Source organism: Pleurodeles waltl, chromosome 6 (genome assembly GCF_031143425.1).
Source record: "Pleurodeles waltl isolate 20211129_DDA chromosome 6, aPleWal1.hap1.20221129, whole genome shotgun sequence".
Lineage (NCBI taxonomy): Eukaryota > Metazoa > Chordata > Amphibia > Caudata > Salamandridae > Pleurodeles > Pleurodeles waltl.
The window spans coordinates 821,373,171-821,393,355 of NC_090445.1; the positions used below are offsets into that span (position 1 = coordinate 821,373,171).

At 46.6% G+C, this 20,185-nt stretch overlaps 1 protein-coding gene across 5 annotated transcripts in view; it reads left to right on the forward strand.

Moving 5' to 3' along the window:
• The window catches only part of SH3PXD2A (SH3 and PX domains 2A), a 680,586-nt gene that overhangs the window by 285,701 nt on the left and 374,700 nt on the right, over positions 1-20,185 (forward strand). For all 5 annotated transcript variants that reach the window (XM_069239466.1, XM_069239465.1, XM_069239468.1 and 2 more), the window contains one exon: positions 16,643-16,734. In XM_069239466.1, coding sequence (XP_069095567.1) covers positions 16,643-16,734 — 92 coding nt within the window. The remainder of the gene's footprint in view (positions 1-16,642; positions 16,735-20,185) is intronic.

Here is a 20,185-nt window from a genome sequence, read left to right on the forward strand (position 1 = left end):
ATTAGAAAACTATTTCTGCGCCACCAGAGAAACAGATGGGGCCGTGCGTAGGTCTCTCATGCTGCTCATGGGGGGGAGACGAACTCCAAGAGCTGTTTGATGCACTCCCAAACACCGGTGATAAAGCGGATTTCAACGCGGCAGTGGAAGCACTGAATAAGCATTTTGACCCACAGCTGAACTCAGACTTTGAACGTTTTAAACTCCGGCAGGCTCAGCAAACAGATGTTGAGTCAATGGATATGTTCTATGCACGACTCAGAAAGCTAGCTAGCTCGTGCGTAGGCCTCAATCAACAAGACGAGATCAGGGCACAGATCATTCAAGGTTGCCGATCGAATGCACTTAGGAAACTCATCTTACGCCAGCAAGGCATGCCCCTTGATGACATTTTGGTTTTGGCACGGTCACACGAACTATCAGCGGTGCGGGCGGATGCCATGGCGGAAGTAAGAGGGCAATCACTGGCCACTGCTTCAAATACGCATCCAGTCCAGGTGAAGGAAGAGCAGGTAGATGCTAATCAAACTAGTCAACCATCAGGACGAAAGGTGAACTATGGCAGACAAAACGCACACACCTGTCGAAGCTGTGGGTACGATCACAAACCACCAATGGTGTGCCCAGCAAAAGGGAAAACATGTGACAAATGCGGCAAAGATAACCACTTTGCGAGAGTATGCAGGTCTGGCAAAGGATGGCAAGGGAACCCAAAAGGAAGGGACGCCAAGGTCAGAAGTGTGACTAAAGAAGCTGGTGATTCTGGCGAGACCACGACTCAGAGGACCCCAGTATTCAAAGAAGACGAAAACATCTTTGTGATCTCGTTCACCAGTGGGAGGCAACAGAAAAAGCGACCTACTCCCATGAGCAATATCCAGATCAATGGAACGTCGGCGACAGTGCTCATAGATACAGGAGCATCAGTGAATGTGATGGATGAGACTCTGTTTAGGCAGTTGACCCCAGCACCATCGCTTGCCCCAACTACCACTAAAATTTACAACTATGGGGGCAGAGAACCGCTTCCTCTGAGGGGCACAGTCGATGTATCGGTGTCCAGTGGGCAAGTGTCAACACTGGCAAGGTTCTATGTGGTGGCTGGAGATTGAGGTACGGTGTTGGGCTGTCACCGCGGAAGAGCTTGAATTAGTATTCTTTGCACAACAAGTATATGACTCCCATGCTGAACGTTTGGTTGACGAGTTTCCACAGCTGTTTGAAGGCCTGGGGAGACTCAAAGGTAAAAGTGTCAAGTTACACATAGATCGTAGAGTGCCGCCCGTGGCTCTCAGACACAGACGCGTTCCGTTTCATCTACGACCAGCTGTGGAAAAGTAACTACAGTTGCTTGAAGATCAAGGGGTGATCAAGAAGGTAGACGGGCCCACACCGTGGGTGTCGCCGTTGGTAATAGCACCGAAACCTAAGCAACTTGGTGCCATCCGTTTGTGTGTCGATATGCACCTACCTAATAAGGCCATCAAAAGAGAGCGGCATATCACGCCTACAATGGATGATATCATAGCGGATTTGAATGGGGCATAGTGGTTTTCGAAATTGGACCTCAACGCTGGGTATCATCAGTTGGAGCTGGAGCCTGATAGTAGAAATATCACTACATTCTCGACGCATGTGGGACTTAGGCGATACAAGAGACTGAGTTTTGGGGTATCCTCGGCCGCCGAAGTGTTTCAAAATGTGATTAGGGAGACGCTCTCAGGACTGCAGGGGGTGATTAATTTGAGTGATGACATCCTCATCTATTCCAAAACCCGAGAAGAACATCATCGACACCTAAGGGCTACACTGCAGAGGCTGTCGGAGGCAGGGTTAACACTCCACAAGAAAAAGTGTGCGTTTTATCAGACGTCAGTGGAGTTTTTGGGTACGTGTTTTCAAAGGATGGTCTACAAGTGGATCCTCGGAAAGCAGATGCCATCCGCCAAGCACCGGTTCCGAAGAACACCACAGAAGTTAGAAGTTTCCTGGGGATGACAACTTATTGTGGGAGGTTTATTCCACAACTTGCGACTATGGCGGAGCCTCTCAGGCAGCTCACAAAAACTGGGCAAAGGTGGGAGTGGAGCCCGATGGCAGACAAGGCGTTTGCCGACATCAAGACAGCCCTACTAGACAAGTCAACGATGGCGTACTTTAACCCTCACCGACGGACTGAGGTGGTCGTAGATGCAAGTCCAGTAGGGCTGGGTGCTGTTCTTCTCCAGGAGCAAAACCCGCAAGAGTGGGTTCCGGTTTCATATGCCAGCAGAGCGCTGTTTTCGGTTGAAACACGATACGCCCAAATAGAACGGGAGGCTTTGGCGATTCGGTGGGTGTGCAAACATTTTCATCTGTATCTATATGGCCAAGAATTTCAGGTGGTGACCGATCACAAGCCTCTAGTCGCTCTGTTTGCCGGCTGTCCTCGTCTAGCCCCCCGCAAATAGAACGGTGGAATGTTCTGCTACAACCTTACCGATTTACTGTTGTCTATCGGCCGGGAGTGAACAACCCGGCGGATTATTTGTCTCGACACCCGTCCTTAACCCCGCCCGATGACTCACAAGAAAAAGATGAAGATAGCACCGAAATATTTGTTAACATGGTGGTGCAATCGGCATGCCCCAATGTGTAGGAGACATTGGTGACGCCACCAAGGTGGATACAACACTCAACCAGGTCAAAGAAGCAATGGATCACAGGAAATGGAAGCTTTTCCTGGAAAAGACTAAAGTGGCCAATCATGAATGTAAAGCAGCATAGCAAGGGATGTGGAGGGTGCGAGATGAGTTGTCTACAGATGGACAAGGACGGGTCCTGCGAGGAAGGAGAATTGTGCTGCCTCAGAGTTTGTGGGCCAATGCAGTGGAGTTAGCACATCAGGGCCATCAAGGCGCTGCCAAGACTAAGGCAAGATTGCGGGCCAAGTTGTGGTTCCCCTCCATGGACAGTCAAGTGGACGAATTGGTGGGAAAATGCCATTCCTGTGTAATCACGTCAGGAGGACCTCCCTGCTGTCCCGTAGTCACTGAGCTGGCTAGTGTGAAGCCATGGACAAAAGTCAGTATGGACTTTGGGAGCTTCCCGGATGGGCGGCTGACTGTCGTCCTCATTGACTCTTGCACCAAGTTCCCTGTTGTTGATGTCGTGTCCTCCACGGCATTTGAGAATGTAAGGCCAGTGCTTCAGAGAACATTTGCCATGTTTGGCCTCCCTGATAAAGTTAGAACAGACCATGGTCCGCCTTTCCATGGACAGGAGTTTAGCTCTTACCTTGAAGGTTTGGCTATGCATCATCGCAAGGTTATGCCCTTTTGGCCACAGGTTAATGGTGATGTAGAAAGGTTCATGAGAACTCTAAACCGCGCCCTCAGTATAGGCGTTGAGCAAAGAGAAGAAAGTGAGAAGTGTTTACAAGACTTTTTGAGTGCTTATCGCCAGACCCCTCACAGCACTATGGGGTGTGCCCCGGCCGCACTGATGTTTAAAGTTCCACCTCTGGATTACATCCCGTCTGGTCCTCAGTGGACATCGCCAGAGCTGGATGTTGAAGCCACTCAACAGCGCAGAGAACGCACTAATCGGAAAGCCACTGAACTACGGCAATGTCAATACAGGGTTTTTCAGAAAGGAGATATGGTGGTAGTGAAGAATCGTCGGCCAGGTGGAAAATTCCAAACTCCATTTGAACCTGAACCGTGGCAGGTTGTCCGTGTCCGAGGTACCATGATAACAGCCGCATGAGGCCGGCAGAGGGTAACCAGGAACGCATCACATTTCAGAAAAGCAGGGGTTGAAATTGCATTCGAGGAGGAGGAAGAGATTGATGATTCAACGGTTGAGTCACTGGCTGAGGATATACAGACTGAGAGGGCCCAGGTAGCGGCGCCCAGCGCACCTCACCCTCCGGGTGAAAATGTTAGCAGGGGACAGTCGCTTCTCAGGGGTGGACATTAACATCTACGCCCCAACCCGGTGCCGAACAGCCAGCTCAGAGATTTTGTCTGTGTCCTAGGTTTCTAAGGAGCAACGGTGGATCCGCGCTGCTTGGATACCAGATGGTGTTGTCCCTGGAACTTTGTATCCTTTCCTCTGTTTTGTTATGAGTCCATTTCATTTTTTTTGCATTTCTAGTTTCTTGCATACTCTCCGTCTCTTCTGTGTGAAGTAAAACATGGGAGGGATGTAGAGAGCCACCCGGGCTCTCCTTTGTTCTGTATCTGGTTCCGCGCGTGGTGACGTAGCGCGGAACCGAGGTATTATAATAAAATCGGGGCTGCGCTGACGCAGTTACCCCATGAGACCCTAACTAGGCTGCCCGAGTCGTAACTGCATCCGCACCCATCCGTGCCGCCCTGAGACCCTACACTATATACCACTGTTACTCTCCAACGAGCCTGTGTGATGTGGGCATGTTCGTTCTATGAACAGAGGAGTTTGTAGACAGCAAAAACGTATATATTTGGTGCAAAAGGGAATTTCTACAGGTTGAAGTGCGGTTTTGAGAGTTGAACATGCTTGAGATGTAACTATTTTTGACTGATAAGCGTATTGTTTAAAATAACATTCTCGGTAATTCTTAGAGGTAGCCTGTTTTAGGATCGCATTAGCTAGCAAGCATTGGTAAAGCCAGTAGGTATGGAGTTCTTGTGCTAACACATGTAAAGACAGAAATGTAGACGTGAGCCTTAGTGCATGTTTTTGTCAATGAACAGTTGATGGAGAGGCAGGGAGGTATAAAATCATTTCTCATGCATTCCAATACAGACAGTCTCTGCAGTTGGAATCAGTCAGTCAGTTTTTGTAAAGCCCAGCTAATCACCCGTGAGAGTCTCGAGGTGCTGGGGGAGGGACTGGGCCTCATCCGAAGAGCACAAGTCTTGAGGTTCTGCCTGAAGATGGTGAGTGATGGGCTTTGTCTGAGGTGCATGGGCAGGTTGTTCCAGCTCTTAGCAGCAAGTTAGGTGAAAAACCTTCCTCCGGCAGTGGTTTTCCATACGCGTGGGATGGTGGCTAGTGACTGCTGTGCAGAGCGGAGGGTTTTGGCGGGGTTATGGAGGGACATGCAATGGTTCAGGTAGGCTGGTCCGATGTTGTGGATGGCCTTGTAGGTGTGGGTGAGTAGTTTGAAGGTGATTAGTTTCTCCACCAGGAGCCAATGGAGGGTCCTCAGGTGCTGGGAGATGTGTTCCTGGTGGGGAGGTTCACGACGAATCTGGCAGTGGCATTTTGGATGAGCTGCAGTTTCCTAATTTTTTTTTTGTTGTGGTGCCAGCGTAGAGTGCGTTGCCATAATCGAGCTTGCTTGTGACTAAGGGATGGGTGACTGTCTTGCGACAGTCGACTGGGAACCAATTAAAGATTTTGGGGAGTTGGCAGAGGGTGTGCCAGCAAGAGGAGGTGACCGTGTTTACTTGTTGCGTCATTGATAGGGAAAAGTTGAGGATGATTCCTAGGTTGCGGGGGTTGTCATTTGGAGAAGGCGGGCCACCAGGAGTCGTCCCAGGCTGAAGTGGCGTTTTCAAAGATGATGAGCTTGGTCTTGTCTGAGTTAAGCTTGAGGCAACTCTCTCTTGTCCAGGCGGCGATGGCTTCCATTCCTTTGTGGAAGTTCCTCTTGGCCTCGTCCGGGTCTTCAGTGAAGGATATGATGAGTTGTGTGTCATCGGCGCATAACATGATGTTCATTCCGTGGCCTGTGACGATGGCTGCAAGCAGGGCCATGTAGATGTTGAAGAGAGTTGGGCTCAGGGAGCATCCATGAGGACCTCTGCAGCTGACTTCTGTTGGTTTGGATGCGTAGGTGTGTTCTTCCGAAGAGGAAGGAGTGGATCCATTGCAAGGCTTTTCCATGGATTCCTGCATCATGGACTTTGGTGCATAAGGTGCTGTGGGAGACTCTGTCGAAGGCTGCTGAGAGGTCGAGGAGTATGAGTGCTGCAGTGTGACCGCGGTCAAGGAGTGTGCAGATGTCATCAGTGGCTGCAAAAAGAGCCGTCTCCGTGCTGTGGTTGCTGCGGAAGCCAGACATGGAAGTGTCCTGTGAGTTGTTGTCTTCGATGAATTGCCGCAGCTGTGACTTGATAGCCTTTTCCAGTACATTGGCCACGTAGGGTAACAGCGAGATTTGCCGGTAATTCTTTAGCTTTGATGGGTCGGCCAAGTGTTTCTTCAGGAGGGGGCATACCTCGGGGTGTTTCCAGTCTTTGGGGAAGGTAGCTGTGTAGAGCAGTTCAGCATCTTGCGGAGCTCAGGGGCGATGGATGCGCTGGCTTTTTTGTAGATGTGGTGGGGGCAGGGGTCTATGGGAGCTCCGGAGTGAGTACTGTTCATGATGCTTTCAGTTTCTTCAGTGGTGAGTGTGGACCAGCTGTGGATGGTTTCGGTGGGTTCTGGGGGCTGGGTCAGTCGTAGGTTCTGATGCTGGGCGGGTTCTCCAGGAGGAAGCTGCCATAAATGTTCTTGATCTTGCGACGGAAGAAGGTAGCCAGTTGTCACAGAGGTCTTGGGACAGGGGGATGTTGGTGTCTTCATAGGAGGGGATTGGTGAATTCGTTGATCACTGTGAAGAGTTCTTTCGTGTTGTGCGTGGAGGTGCTGATGTATTGCTGGAGTGTGTTTTTTCACGTTCTTGATGCATCAGTGGTGGGTGGCAGTGGCAGCTCTGAGTGAGGCGAGGTCTTCGCTGGTTTTGCTGTTTCTCCATTTCTTCTCTAGGTGCCTGCAGGTGCGCTTGGATTATTGGAGTTCGGTGGTGAACCAGCTGCCTTTTCTTGGGATGCCCTTGATCGGAGGGGGGGCTAGGGCGTTGACGCATTCGGTGATCCAGAATTTGAGGTTGCATGCTGCAGTGTTGGTGTCGTCAATAAGAGGTGGGGGTGATTTGGCAAGTGTCGTGGTGAGTTGTCAGTGATTTTGTTCCATTTCCTGTGTGGGGCCCTGGGGGCGCGGATGTGGCTGTTGGGTGCGGTGATGGCGAAGTGTAGGCAGTGGCACCCCTAAACTGCCAACAGCGTTAGATGAGACAAAAATACACTTTGCTGATTCAAAACTTGATTGGCAAGGTCTCAAGCCAAAGGCTGAAAGAGGTAGGTCAGTAAAGCTAATGTTTGAAAGGACGGAACCAAAGTCCACTGTATGCATCTTGGAAACAAGAGATCTGCATAGAAAGATCCGTAGTCAGGCCTACACCTAGGAAGAAGGTTTTATCCTGAGGCAATCTACATATCTTCAACTTTATGCATCAAATGTGAGGAGAAGGTCTTAATAGTATGAATACTTTCATTTTCAATGTATTGTTTACATCAACTAATAAGGTGAAATTAGGTATTTAAGAGAATACATTTTTAAAGCAATGTCAACCACTGCTGTGTTCACACAAAGATTTTTGCAGTTGTGGAAATAATGGACCAAACGTTTTTGGGGACGGTTGGGAATGTGTTCTAGTGGTCTCACTGTTGACTGTGACATCTGGAGAATAATGGTCCAATGCTCTCTTACCTGTCTCTCGATGAATGGTTCAGCTCTAGAGATCCTTTATTTGTCAGAAGGCTGTATTGCCAAGAAAAAATCCACTTACCAGGAATATGCAGTAATAATACAACACTACATACAAAAATGTGAAGGGTAGGGGCGTCGGAGGGTACCGTTTGGACAATCTTTTTAAATGTGTAGCCATGGATACAGCAGCACTGCGGTGTGCTCTGCGAGTGCCGGAAGGCTATCTAACCCTCATTCATTCTTCAACTACCTTTTTTGGGGATCCCTTTGTTAAGTTTTCTGTTGTTCTTCCTTGTCAAAGGCAGGCTGGTGTGTTGGGAACTTGTTGGTTAGCCTGACAGACTGCAGTCGCCAAAACACACATAGGAAAGAGCTAAGTGCACCAAGCATCATGAGATGCAGTCTAGGCATCAGTTGGAGGGATTGTAGGTTTACTGAGAAGGTCCAGAATGCCATAGGTCGAATGCTTTAAAGTTTGCATATTGGTTGACTAAATTAAGTATCATTTTCAGCACTTTAAGAGTAAGGCAATAAAGATAAGATACCACCATGATGCCTGCTGCTTCTTGTAATGAAGAGTTGTCAGGGTGAATGGATGGCATAGATAGATAAGTCAATGAAGCTGGTGCTTTGTGGGCAGTATTAATTTCCAAATTTGTAGGCTTGCTTTGTACACAAGGTCTCATTTGTACCTATTTGGGTACCAGCCTGCTGCTGTCATTGGTATCGAGATATAGTGGTAGTGGCACTCCCCAGTGCCCATCCACATGAACAATGCACACTCAATAGCTGTGCAGCCACCTCAGACTGCCAGCCTGTGAACAATTCTCACACTACCCACCTGTCAGCTCTTTATGCCAACCATCATTGCTATGTGTCCATCTGTATGAGTTCCTCACATTGCCTACCAGTGTCCTTCAGTGCCAGCACAGCACTCTGCCATCAATATGTGCTTATCACGTTGTCAACTAGTCCCAGCTCCTGTTTCTGGACATGCAGTGCCAGCCTCTCACACTGACCCTCAGTACAAGATTCTTGCACTGCTAGGAATGCTATCTTCACCCACTGCTCATTTGTGCCAATTCTCCCGGTGCCATTCCCTGCATTTCCTGTTAACACCAGTCCTCCAAATACCCTCCAGTGCTGACTCCACTCACTGCCCATTAGTGCCACCTCATCACACTTACCCAGTGTGGCCTAGACTTTTATGTTAAAGTTCACACTTTGTGGCCGATCTGTCCCTGACCTCACTTCTTATGTGGCGTCCACTGCCCCAAAAGGATTTTTCTTTTTAAGTGAAAGCTTAACCATGACTCTCTCCTCTCTCTGATGCCCCTACTCCAGTCTAGAACACGGCCCTTGTCATACCCTCTCTTACTCCTCTTTCGACTCTGTTCTATACTTCTTTTTCTGAAACATTATCCTCACTCTATGCCTCAAGCTTTACTCCTCATTCCATTTCATAATTGTCCTAAGTCTTCTACCTCTTGCTTCATCCTTCTCTTCCCCATGCAACCCTTCACTTACATGTGTCTCAATCTTTTCCTCTCAACTCTTGTGAGAAAGGGTCTCTGTTGACATGGTTAGCCCCCACATTTTGCCTGGTATTTGATGTGGTTTCAAAGTTGTTAGTGCCCAGGGCCCCTGCTAACCAGGTTCCCTGGGCCAGATCTCTTTCCCAAAACTGTTGTCATGCATTGGCACAATTGGCACCAACTTTAGCTGCCACTGTAAGTCCTAGTAAATGGTACTCGGGTACCCAGGGCATGGGGTACTAAGGGTAGATCCCTGACGGCAGCAGCACAGATTGTGCCACCCTCAGGGACTATGCATCCAAGTACACTCAGCACTGTCATGGCAGGCTGGGTGACCTGGTGCAATCCTAAAATGCAAAACTGGCATGGCACATAGCCTTTGTGCCCTGTCCACTACATACTGCATCAAATATAAGTAAGTCACCCTCTGGCAGGCCTTCCAGCCCTAAGATAGGGTGCACTATACTGCATGTGTGGGCATAGATGCATGAGCAAAATGCCCCTACTGTGTCCTGGCCAAACCTGGGACATAGTAGTGAACAGAGCAGCCATTTTACATGCATGTGCTGTACTCTGGTCAGTACGAGTTTCACGGCTATATGATGGTCACTCTGCACCCTGGGTTGTTTGGTATCAAACAAATCAGTATGATAAATCCAAACTGGTACCAGTATTGGATTTATTGCAATATGTACCCAGGTGCCACCTTAGAGGTACCCCCTGCAAAAACTTTTTACCCTGGTATGGTTGCTGGCCTCTCACAACCAGCCTGACACAACCAGGCAAGATTCTGGAACTCTGAGGTGAGAGCCTTTGCTCTCTATGTCCAGAGAAGAAAGCCCTTCCTGGGCAGAGGTGTTAAACCTCCTCCACCAGGAATGTGCACAGCCTGCTTATGATCTTCAAAGGGTTTACCGCCCTTGATACTCGACCCCCAGCCCTGCTGCTAGCAGCAGATGACTGCCGCCATTGTAAACCCCTACTTTTGGCAGGAGCAACCGCTGGAAAAAGCACGAAGGACAGGAAGAGTGGCCACCCCTAGCTTGCACCACCCCTAAGGTGTTGCGTGCAAGGTGACCCTCCATTTCATTTCCCTCAGCTTGCAGGGTAGGAAAATAGCCTATCAGGGATAGGGAAGTGATTTCTGCCAACAGGTAGATGACTCAGACCACTACTAGGTACTCCCCTGAATGCCCACTAAAGGCAGCATTTAGTGGGCATCCCTAGACCTGCAGATCAGATTCCAAGGACACAAGAAGGCCTGCTACAAAAAAGACCCAAGACTCGAGAGCTGCATTCCTGCTGCACAAAGAACAAGCATTTGCAATGCAATCAGTCTCGAATTTGTGAAAGTTAGATCTCTTGGCATTGAAAATGACTATGTGCTGACCACTGTAACAGATTTACCAAAACCAGGCGCTTCCATTTATCAGCTGCACAAGTGTGAAACTGGCCACTATGCACAATGATTTAACAGTATGCCACTAGACAATTTGTAAATGAGTCACCATGTACTTGTTAGAAAATAGTTGAAGTAGGGTGCTCAGATTTCTTGAGCATTTAATGACTTCCTTCACCCCGAGCCACAGTCAGTGCGGATGGATTTCAGATGTACCTGGCCTTGTATAAGACATTCAGATGGGTTATTTCAAGGACACTGACAAAGCTTGGCCAGACAAAGTTTTTTCGCCTTCAAGAAACCTGAGGGGATCCAATCTGGGGGCACAAACTAGTTTTACACTGAGAATAAAAACCGAGTAGATACATCAGACCACCCTCCCTCCCCAAGGGGGAGTCCTCGCTCATTGGTGAAACCCTTCTTGAGGAGTTACGGGCCAATACACTCTTCCAACAGGCTCCCATGGACACGCGAAAAGTGTTAGCGCACCCTTGGCTGATCTAATTTGACTTAGTAATAGTAAGCGGATGCAACTATAAGGTCGATGAACCTTTTGACTTGTTTAAATCAATATTGTAAGGTTTTGTAACCTACATCAATAATAAACAAATCAATAATAAGAGAGAGACCGTAAAGAACGCACCATGACCAATTTGGCCACGAATAACCACACCATTGATATCAATTAGAAAGTTTATTTTCCTATATTAACAATGCTAAGGTCACGAAAATCAGTCTCAACATCAAATGAAAAAGATAAAGAAACATCACAGGCTGTCCATATCGCCTAAAGAAACTTAACTTGAACAAAGCAGCAAGAACAATAATCTCAATGGCGAAAACACTCATTAATAGGAGCAAAATTTGAGAAAGAGGCGAAAGAGATCTATAATACTCTTGTTCAGCAAGCAAATTAACATCCGTTCATAAGCATAAAGAAACACCTCACTAACCTCAGATTAGCATTAGCATGTTTGACTTCATGCAAACGTTTTAGTAACACCAATTTGGAAAAGATCTAACTAAGGCACTGTAGGAAAGTACCATCTTGCCTGGCATGTTACCCCCATATTTCACTGTATATGTTGTTTTAATCTATGTGTCACTGGGACCCAGCCAGGCAGGGACCTGGGGCTCATAAGTATGTGCCCTGTATGTGTTCCCTGTGTGATGCCTAACTGTCTCACTGAGGCTCTGCTAACCAGAACCTCAGTGGTTATGCTCTCTCTGCTTTCAAATTGTCACTAACAGGCTAGTAACCAATTCACATTGGCATACTGGTACACCCATATAATTCCCTAGTATAGGGTACTGAGGTACCCAGGGTATTGGGGTTCCAGGAGATCCCTATGGGCTGCAGTATTTATTTTGCCACCCATAGGGAGATCTGACAATTCTTACACAGGCCTGCCAGTGCAGCCTGAGTGAAATAACACCCACGTTATTTCCCAGCCATTTACCACTGCACTTAAGTAACTTATAAGTCACCTATATGTCTAACCTTCACCTGGTGAAGGTTGGGTGCAAAGTTACTTAGTGTGTGGGCACCCTGGCACTAGCCAAGGTGCCCCCACATCGTTCAGGGCAAATTCCCCGGACTTTGTGAGTGCGGGGACACCATTACACGTGTGCACTATACATAGGTCACTACCTATGTATGGCGTCACAATGGTAACTCCGAACATGGCCATGTAACATGTCTAAGATCATGGAATTGTGGGAGACAATTCCATGATCCCCCGGGTCTCTAGCACAGAACCTGGGTACTGCCAAACTGCCTTTCCGGGGTTTCCACTGCAGCTGCTGCTGCCAACCCCTCAGAGAGGTTTCTGCCCTCCTGGAGTCCAGGCATCCCTGGCCCAGGAAGGCAGAACAAAGGATTTCCTCTGAGAGAGGGTGTAACACCCTCTCCCTTTGGAAATAGGTGTTAAGGCTGGGGAGGAGTAGCCTCCCCAGCCTCTGGAAATGCTTTGATGGGCACAGATGGTGCCCATCTCTGCATAAGCCAGTCTACACCGGTTTAGGGATCCCCCAGCCCTGCTCTGGCGTGAAACTGGAAAAAGGAAAGGGGAGTGACCACTCCCCTGATCTGCACCTCCCAGGGGAGGTGCCCAGAGCTCCTTCAGTGTGTCCCAGACCTCTGCCATCTTGGAAACAGAGGTGTCTGTGGCACACTGGACTGCTCTGAGTGGCCAGTGCCAGCAGGTGACGACAGAGACTCCTTCTGATAGGCTCTTACCTCTGTTAGTAGCCAATCCTCCTTCCTAGGTAGACAAAATTCCTTTTCTGGCTATTTAGGGTCTCTGCTTTGGGGAATTCTTCAGATAACGAATGCAAGAGCTCACCAGAGTTCCTCGGCATCTCCCTCTTCACCTTCTGCCAAAGGATCGACCGCTGAGTGCTCAGGACGCCTCCAAAACTGCAACAAAGTAGCAAGATGACTACTAGCAACCTTATATCGCTTCATCCTGCCGACTTTCTCGACTGTTTCCAGGTGGTGCATGCTCTGGGGGTAGCCTGCCTCCTTCTTGCACCAGGAGCTCTGAAAAAATCTCCCGTGGGTCGACGGAATCTTCCCCCCTGCAACCGCAGGCAACAAAAGACTGCATCACCGGTCCTCTGGGTCCCCTCTCAGCATGACGAGCGTGGTCTCTGGAACTCAGCAACTCTGTCCAAGTGACTCCCACAGTCCAGTGACTCTTCAGTCCAAGTTTGGTGGAGGTAAGTCCTTGCCTCCCCACGTTAGACTGCATTGCTGGGTACCGCGTGAATTGCAGCTGCTCCGGCTCCTGTGCACTCTTCCAGGATTTCCTTCGTGCACAGCCAAGCCTGGGTCCCCGACACACTAACCTGCAGTGCACAACCTTCTGAGTTGTCCTCCGGCGTTGTGGGACTCCCTTTTGTGACTTCGCGTGGACTCCGGTTCACTCCTATTCTAAGTGCCTGTTACGGTACTTCTGCGGGTGCTGCCTGCTTCTGTGAGGGCTCTCTGACTTGCTGGGCGCCCCCTCTGTCTCCTCATCCAAGTGGCGACATCCTGGTCCCTCCTGGGCCACAGCACCATCCAAAAAACCCTAACCACGACCCTTGCAGCTAGCAAGGCTTGTTTGCGGTCTTTCTGCATGGAAACACCTCTGCAAGCTTCTTCTTGACGTGGGACATCCATCCTCCAAAGGGGAAGTTCCTAGTCCTCTTCATTCTTGCAAAACACCAAGCTTCTTCCATCCGGTGGCAGCTTCCTTACACCCTCAGCTGGCATTTCCTGGGCTCCTGCCCACTGTCGACACTGTCGCGACTCTTGGACTTGGTCCCCTTGTCTTACAGGTACTCAGGTCTGGAAATCCACTGTTGTTGCATTGCTGGTGTTGGTTTTCCTTGCAGAATCCCCCGATCACGACTTCTGTGTTCTCTGGGGGTTGTAAGTGTACTTTACACCTACCTTTCAGGGTCTTGGAGTGAGCTATTTTTCTAACCCTCACTGTTTTCTTACAGTCCCAGCGACCCTCTACAAGCTCACATAGGTTTGGGGTCCATTCGTGGTTCGCATTCCACTTTTGGAGAATATGGTTTGTGTTGCCCCTATACCTATGTGCTCCTATTGCAATCTATTGTAACTTTACACTGCTTGCGTTACATTTCTTGCTATAACCTGCATAATTTTGGTTTGTGTACATATATCTTGTGTATATTTCTTATCCTCATACTGAGGGTACTCACTGAGATACTTTTGGCATATTGTCATAAAAATAAAGTGCCTTTTTTTTAGTATGTCTGTGTATTGTGTTTTCTTATGATATTGTGCATATGACACCAGTGGTATAGTAGAAGCTTTACATGTCTCCTAGTTCAGCCTAAGCTGATTTGCCATAGCTACCTTCTGTCAGCCTAAGCTGCTAGAAACACCTCTTCTACACTAATAAGGGATAACTGGACCTGGCACAAGGTGTAAGTACCTCTGGTACCCACTACAAACCAGGCCAGCCTCCTACAGGCACTATCAAAACAGCAGCAGTATTAGAAAGTTTGCAGTTGGTACATGAAAAACAAAAGACAAATAACAGTGCACAGATTAAACATAGTTACCTATTTCTAAAGAAAACAGCAGCACAGCTTCTACTTCATCAGGGGGGACAACAGCTTCAGCATCAGGATAGGAGTAGGGTAAGGGGACGGTTTAGAATTTGGACTATCGAATCACTAAACAATCAGATCATTAGTTCAGCATTGAACAAACAAAACAAACTCTGAAAATAATAAACCGCCAGAACGTCAGTAGACTGACTGGTAAAGCATGAAATGTCAGAGTGACACATCACAAAGTAATAATGCCAACTAACCCCAGTGAGCAGATCATTATATTAAAATACATGCATATTTTCTGTTCTTCAAAAGCATCAGACGAAAAGAATTATCCAATTACTAATACATTCGATATCAGAAAGATATATTAGTGAGACATCCGCACATCTATGTTTCTTTCTTCACTGTTTGCCAACATCCAGTCGATACAATAAAAATCAACTTGTGGATCCTTCAGTTCATCCTCAGAGAGTTCATTGTTCTTCTCCATTACCAAATACACTGTGAATCAACAGTTAGTGATGTAGAAACATTCTTGGGTTATTCAATATTTCCTCAAAAGAAATGCATTTCGCTAACACAAACTTCAGACAAGTTTGAAACTTCAAGAATTTGTTATACAACAGACATGAAATTGTTTTTACTAACGTAACAGTTTTCAGTGCTTTGGCAGACGTTCAACTTTAGCTGTGGCCTTGCTTACTTGAGGCCCTTTCAGTTAGCTTAAGCAAAGTTCATATTATTTAGCTGCAAGTATGACAGAGTAATGCATTTTAAAGCATATATAAACTCTTAATTCATGCATTATTAATTAACCATCCCAATACACCATTGTGGCCAATCAAGTAGGCACATTATGAGCCCCACATTATTTACCATGTTAATTCCATCTTATATATTAAGTCATATATAGGAATGCATGTCAAAATCATCATCGATAATTTCAGCTCTCACAAAAGGAAAGTTTACACTAAAAGCTGGCGAGTGAATACACTGTTTATTACCTACTCATGCTTGTATAAGTGACTGTTATGACCTTATTGTTATTATTGTTGATTTGCCTGTTTGTGACCAAGGTCGAAGTGCTCCTGATCGAATTAGCACATTTTCAAACTATGATGGGACCCATGTGGGGAAAAATTGCCATGTTTTTTATGAGAACCTGCATCCACTTGCTTATGTTTTTATTCATATGATGCTGTATTGAAAAATTAATACATGTGGTTTTTAAAAAAAAACTCTCAGCACCAAGGTGCCTTCGGGTGGACGTGTAGTTAGTAACTGTCCATTTGCACACCCGAGAACCTAGTTCAAAAAATCCAGCCTTAAATATCATACACCCAAGCTAGTGAATTTGATTACGCAGTCGAGCTGGGTCATCATGTCATGATTCGGGAACTCACAACTATGACAGGTTAAGAGCTAATACTCTCAATGGTGCAGTTTCTCACCATAAAAAGTTAATGGGCACAAATGAAAACATCCCTAGCGTGACATCAAAATCTGTTACTACACAAAGACATTAATTTTGTCAATGCCTTTTCTCCACATGAAATGGAGCAGAGAAACCGGCGCACCACAAGACTTTGGCTTTATTTTTTCTTTATTCTTGTCCCAGTTATTCTACAGCTGCTGGTGATTTCAGCTTCCCCAGCTATCATTCATTTCCGTCCCGCTGCATTTAGTAAATAAATCAAGCCGGCCATTTCCTGTTATCTTCTCCCTGTTGCCTTTCCTCTCTTTCTTTCCCTATCTGGAGGTCGCCTCCTTCCTTCCCTCGACTTCCTCCTACATCACTTCCTGTTCTCCTTCTGTGTGCTTGGCCTTTGTCTTTCCATCGTTGCACGCCCCGAGTTCTGCAGGCATCAACAGTTGTCAGTATCATTCAGTGTGTATCCCCATCCTTCCGGCGCTTAGCCCTCAAGCTATGTTTGTGTGGATCGGTGTCTAAAAATAATTACATTTATGCTGACTTGGTGATAGGATTGGTCGTGAATCTCATGCCCTTATAGATTTATGCATTTTACATACAAAAGCTCTAGTTTCTATCTCTCAGCCTGCCCTTCTGTGTGACGGTTTGTGTTTCCTGCACACTCATGTTTGTCCCTTTGTGTCTCCATTACAGGCGCTTGTCCGGCTTCCTCCTCACATCTCTCAGTGTGATGAAGTACTGAGGTTCTTTGAGGCACGGCCCGAAGACCTAAACCCTCCCAAAGAGTAAGTGTGATGCGGTTCCAGTCAGGGTAGGACTGGGGCAGAAACCAGGCCCGGGCACCAAAATAAAAAGTGGCTCCCCATCAGTGAATTAGATAGCTGAAAAGGTGACCCACAATTGCTAATGGGGCAGTTTTGAACTTGAACAGTTACGCTGTATATTTGTTTTGCAAGGAATGGGAGACATCATGCATTTGTGCTTGCTGCAGCCAGTGCTTGTTGTAACAGCAAATAATCAGTTACATTCACAAACAGCCTAAAAAAACAGCCCACACACTGTCCTGTCAGTCAAGACCTTCTGTCAAATATAAGTCTCCATTACATTTTCTCACCATGCACCTGAAAGCTTACTTTGGAACCAGAATTTTGAGTATGAACTTTAGCATCTCCTATATCCCAAAGTGTTTAATTTAAAAAAAGAAAACAAAAAACAAAACAAAAAAACAAAACAGCAGATCAGTTTATGTACATTGAGCTTTGGAAGGGTGTATCAAAGGAGTGGTTTTCCATCTAAAGATGATATAAAATTGGAAAGCGCACAGAGTTGACTTTAGTTGTACCTTCATTGAGCTTGAGATTTACTTGCATATTCTCGTCCGTATTAATATACTGTAATATTTTATATCTCCTTTGCACCCGCGCATTGGGATAGGTATTGAGGCGCAATAAAATCTCTCCGCCTAGACTTGCGAGGAAGCTATTTCACGATTTTAAATATGAATGCATGTTCAACGACGGTACGGTGTGTTTACCTCTTATATGCATTCATAATTCTTTAGTTATGTACTGAGTGGAAAACATGAAGGCTGGTGGTTCATGTCTGAGCCTTAGTTGCAGCCGACAACCATACTGTCAAGGGTGGTAGTGCCACCCAGATCCTGACGGGAATCCACCATAGACAGTATTATCTATAACAGTAGTACCAGATAGAACTTCCTGTAGCCCCCCGCCTTTATTTTTTAATTTGATTCACAAAGAACTGCGGCCCAAACGTGTGTACTTCCCCACAAGAGAGTTGCTGAGTTCCCCTGTTCATCCACAGAAGCCAGAATCTGCTAGAGGCGGCAAAACTGGTAGTGGGCAAGACACTCTGGCCTGTCCTTGAAAATTTGGGCAGCTTGAGGGGATGTGCCACTAGCGAAATTTTCAACCATTTAAACCCAACAGAAAAATGCACAGGGAATGATAAACCGCAGAGGCTAACGCATTGAAATGATGACCATTCAGAATGACGAGCTTCAGGCGTGGCCACAGGTTGTAAGCAGATTGTCAATGGCAAAACCCTGATAGGTAATTCTTCGTTTTTTTTCAACTAGATGACAAGGGAATTTAACATTGTGAAGCTACGGATGCCTTCTCTGTGGATTAATCTAAGTCATGTATAATGGTTCATCTATAAAGCTCATAAATGCCCGTGCAGCCTGGAGAGGATCTCAAAAGGGGGAACATTGGTCTTAGAACTGGGTTGGATGAGGATGTTGATGCAAGTGGTATACCTGTGGTTAAGATGGGTAAAACATATAGTAGAAACCCTGCATTGTGTAGTCCACAGAATGACATCCGAGCCTCAGTCTCATTTTGGGAATTGGTCAGTCTCTATGCTGTTTTGGCAAAACCAGCTAGCCCTGATACTGACCAATCAGCTACACACCACCCAAAGTACCTGCCCCAGGTTAGATCTCAGACGTGGTGGAATAGGACCCCATTCCACCACTCAACTCCGTGTGAGATAGACTGTCTCACCCACACTTACTTGTCCTACATCATGGAAAGTAACTCTAAAACACCACAAATGTACATTATACAGCAATAGTGACAACGTGAGTAATATCCCGTTATGTATTAATAGCAGAAAGGAGGCAATTAACAAATAAGAGGTGCCCACTTAATTGCACAACTATGTCAGAGGCTGGTATGAAATAAAAAATAGCAAATGGAGACAAACACCTCCATGTTTCTATCAGATATCTGGGAAGCTGGAGTGGAAATGGCGCCTCTTCCTCACTCCAAGTATTGAAAATATTTGGTTTGCCACGTGATCCCTTGTGCCGGACATTTCGCCTCCTGCCTTGCACCGCATACATAAACTGCACTGCACCCAAACAGCACCGCAGTTACAGGCAGCGAAATGTCAGGCCCGGAGGGAAGGAGCACATGCGCTAGGGGAAGGTGGGGAGGCAGGAGGGATGTGAAAGTAACCACCCATAAAAAGCACAGCTGAGAGCACCCAGGAGTTTTAAGGGAAGGTGAGACAGTGGAAGACCATCTTCACGTCAGAGTCAGAGTCCGCCACTGCAGACATGCACCCCGGACCACGAGGAAGTCCTTCAAGTGTATGTCTCACATTCAAAGTGAAAGGTCCCAAGGTTTTGAAAACAAGTATTTAGTCCCTGTTTTTTGTAGTTGTATTGTTATTTTTTTAGGTATTGCTGGACAACCAAATTCTAGAGGATTTACTTCATGAGGAAGTAGAGCCTGATAGGTAATGCCACTGATGTGCTATTACCTCATATAACATATATAAATATATAAGCAAACATGGAGCATTCAGAAATGAGTTGATTCCTGGTGTTGATAATAATTCTACTGAATTTCAAAGTTACCATTTTACTCTGAATGAGGTACTCATTTTATTTTACCATTATGAACAGCTGCATCATCTCTGATGAGATTAAAATCTCACGCAGAGTGTTTCAACCAACCATGAGTGTAGCTATATACACCTAAGCCCTGTGTGAGGTCCAGTCATTAGGCAGGCAGCATTGGATCCTCAGTGGACCCTCCCACTGCAGAGGCGTCAACATCTGTACTCCCCAGAGCTGTTGTACAGAACATTGTTGTTGACGCTCCTGATGCCATGCAACCCTCTATCACACACAACTGGTGTGCTCCCCTCTTTGTTATTTAGGGGAGAAGCAAACTAGTGTGTAGTGCCTAACAAAAACTGATAAACAATGACTGACCCAATTGGTGGCAGATAATGCACCAAGCACTTAACAGTTATTTTGTATTTAGGAATTTGTGTGTTATTATTTAGTTATTGCCAACCTAGCTAAGGACATTGTAGAGCTGTGCAAAGAGACTTTAGAGTACAAGAATTAGGAGGGGGTGCATTGCGCGTATGTAAGTGGGGGAGGGGACAGAACTCTTAATTGTCCAGGAGTTCAGGGTAATGATGACCCTTACCATTTGGTGAGATTCTTCATGCAGGAATGTGCATTCAGGTCTTGTGGTGGACCACTGTCCATTTTCTGGATGCATAGTTGGAGACTTGTTATTGGGATTTTAGTTTTTGTAGCTCTTTATTTCCGGTTTGGATATGTCATGGCTTCTTGTGATGCATTGTGATGTTATATGTGCCTTCTTTTTTTCAATCAACTGTAAAGAATTTTGTTGGATATTTGAGGGATGTTCTGCCACATTTGAGAAACTAGAAGAGAGACAATCGAAGCCC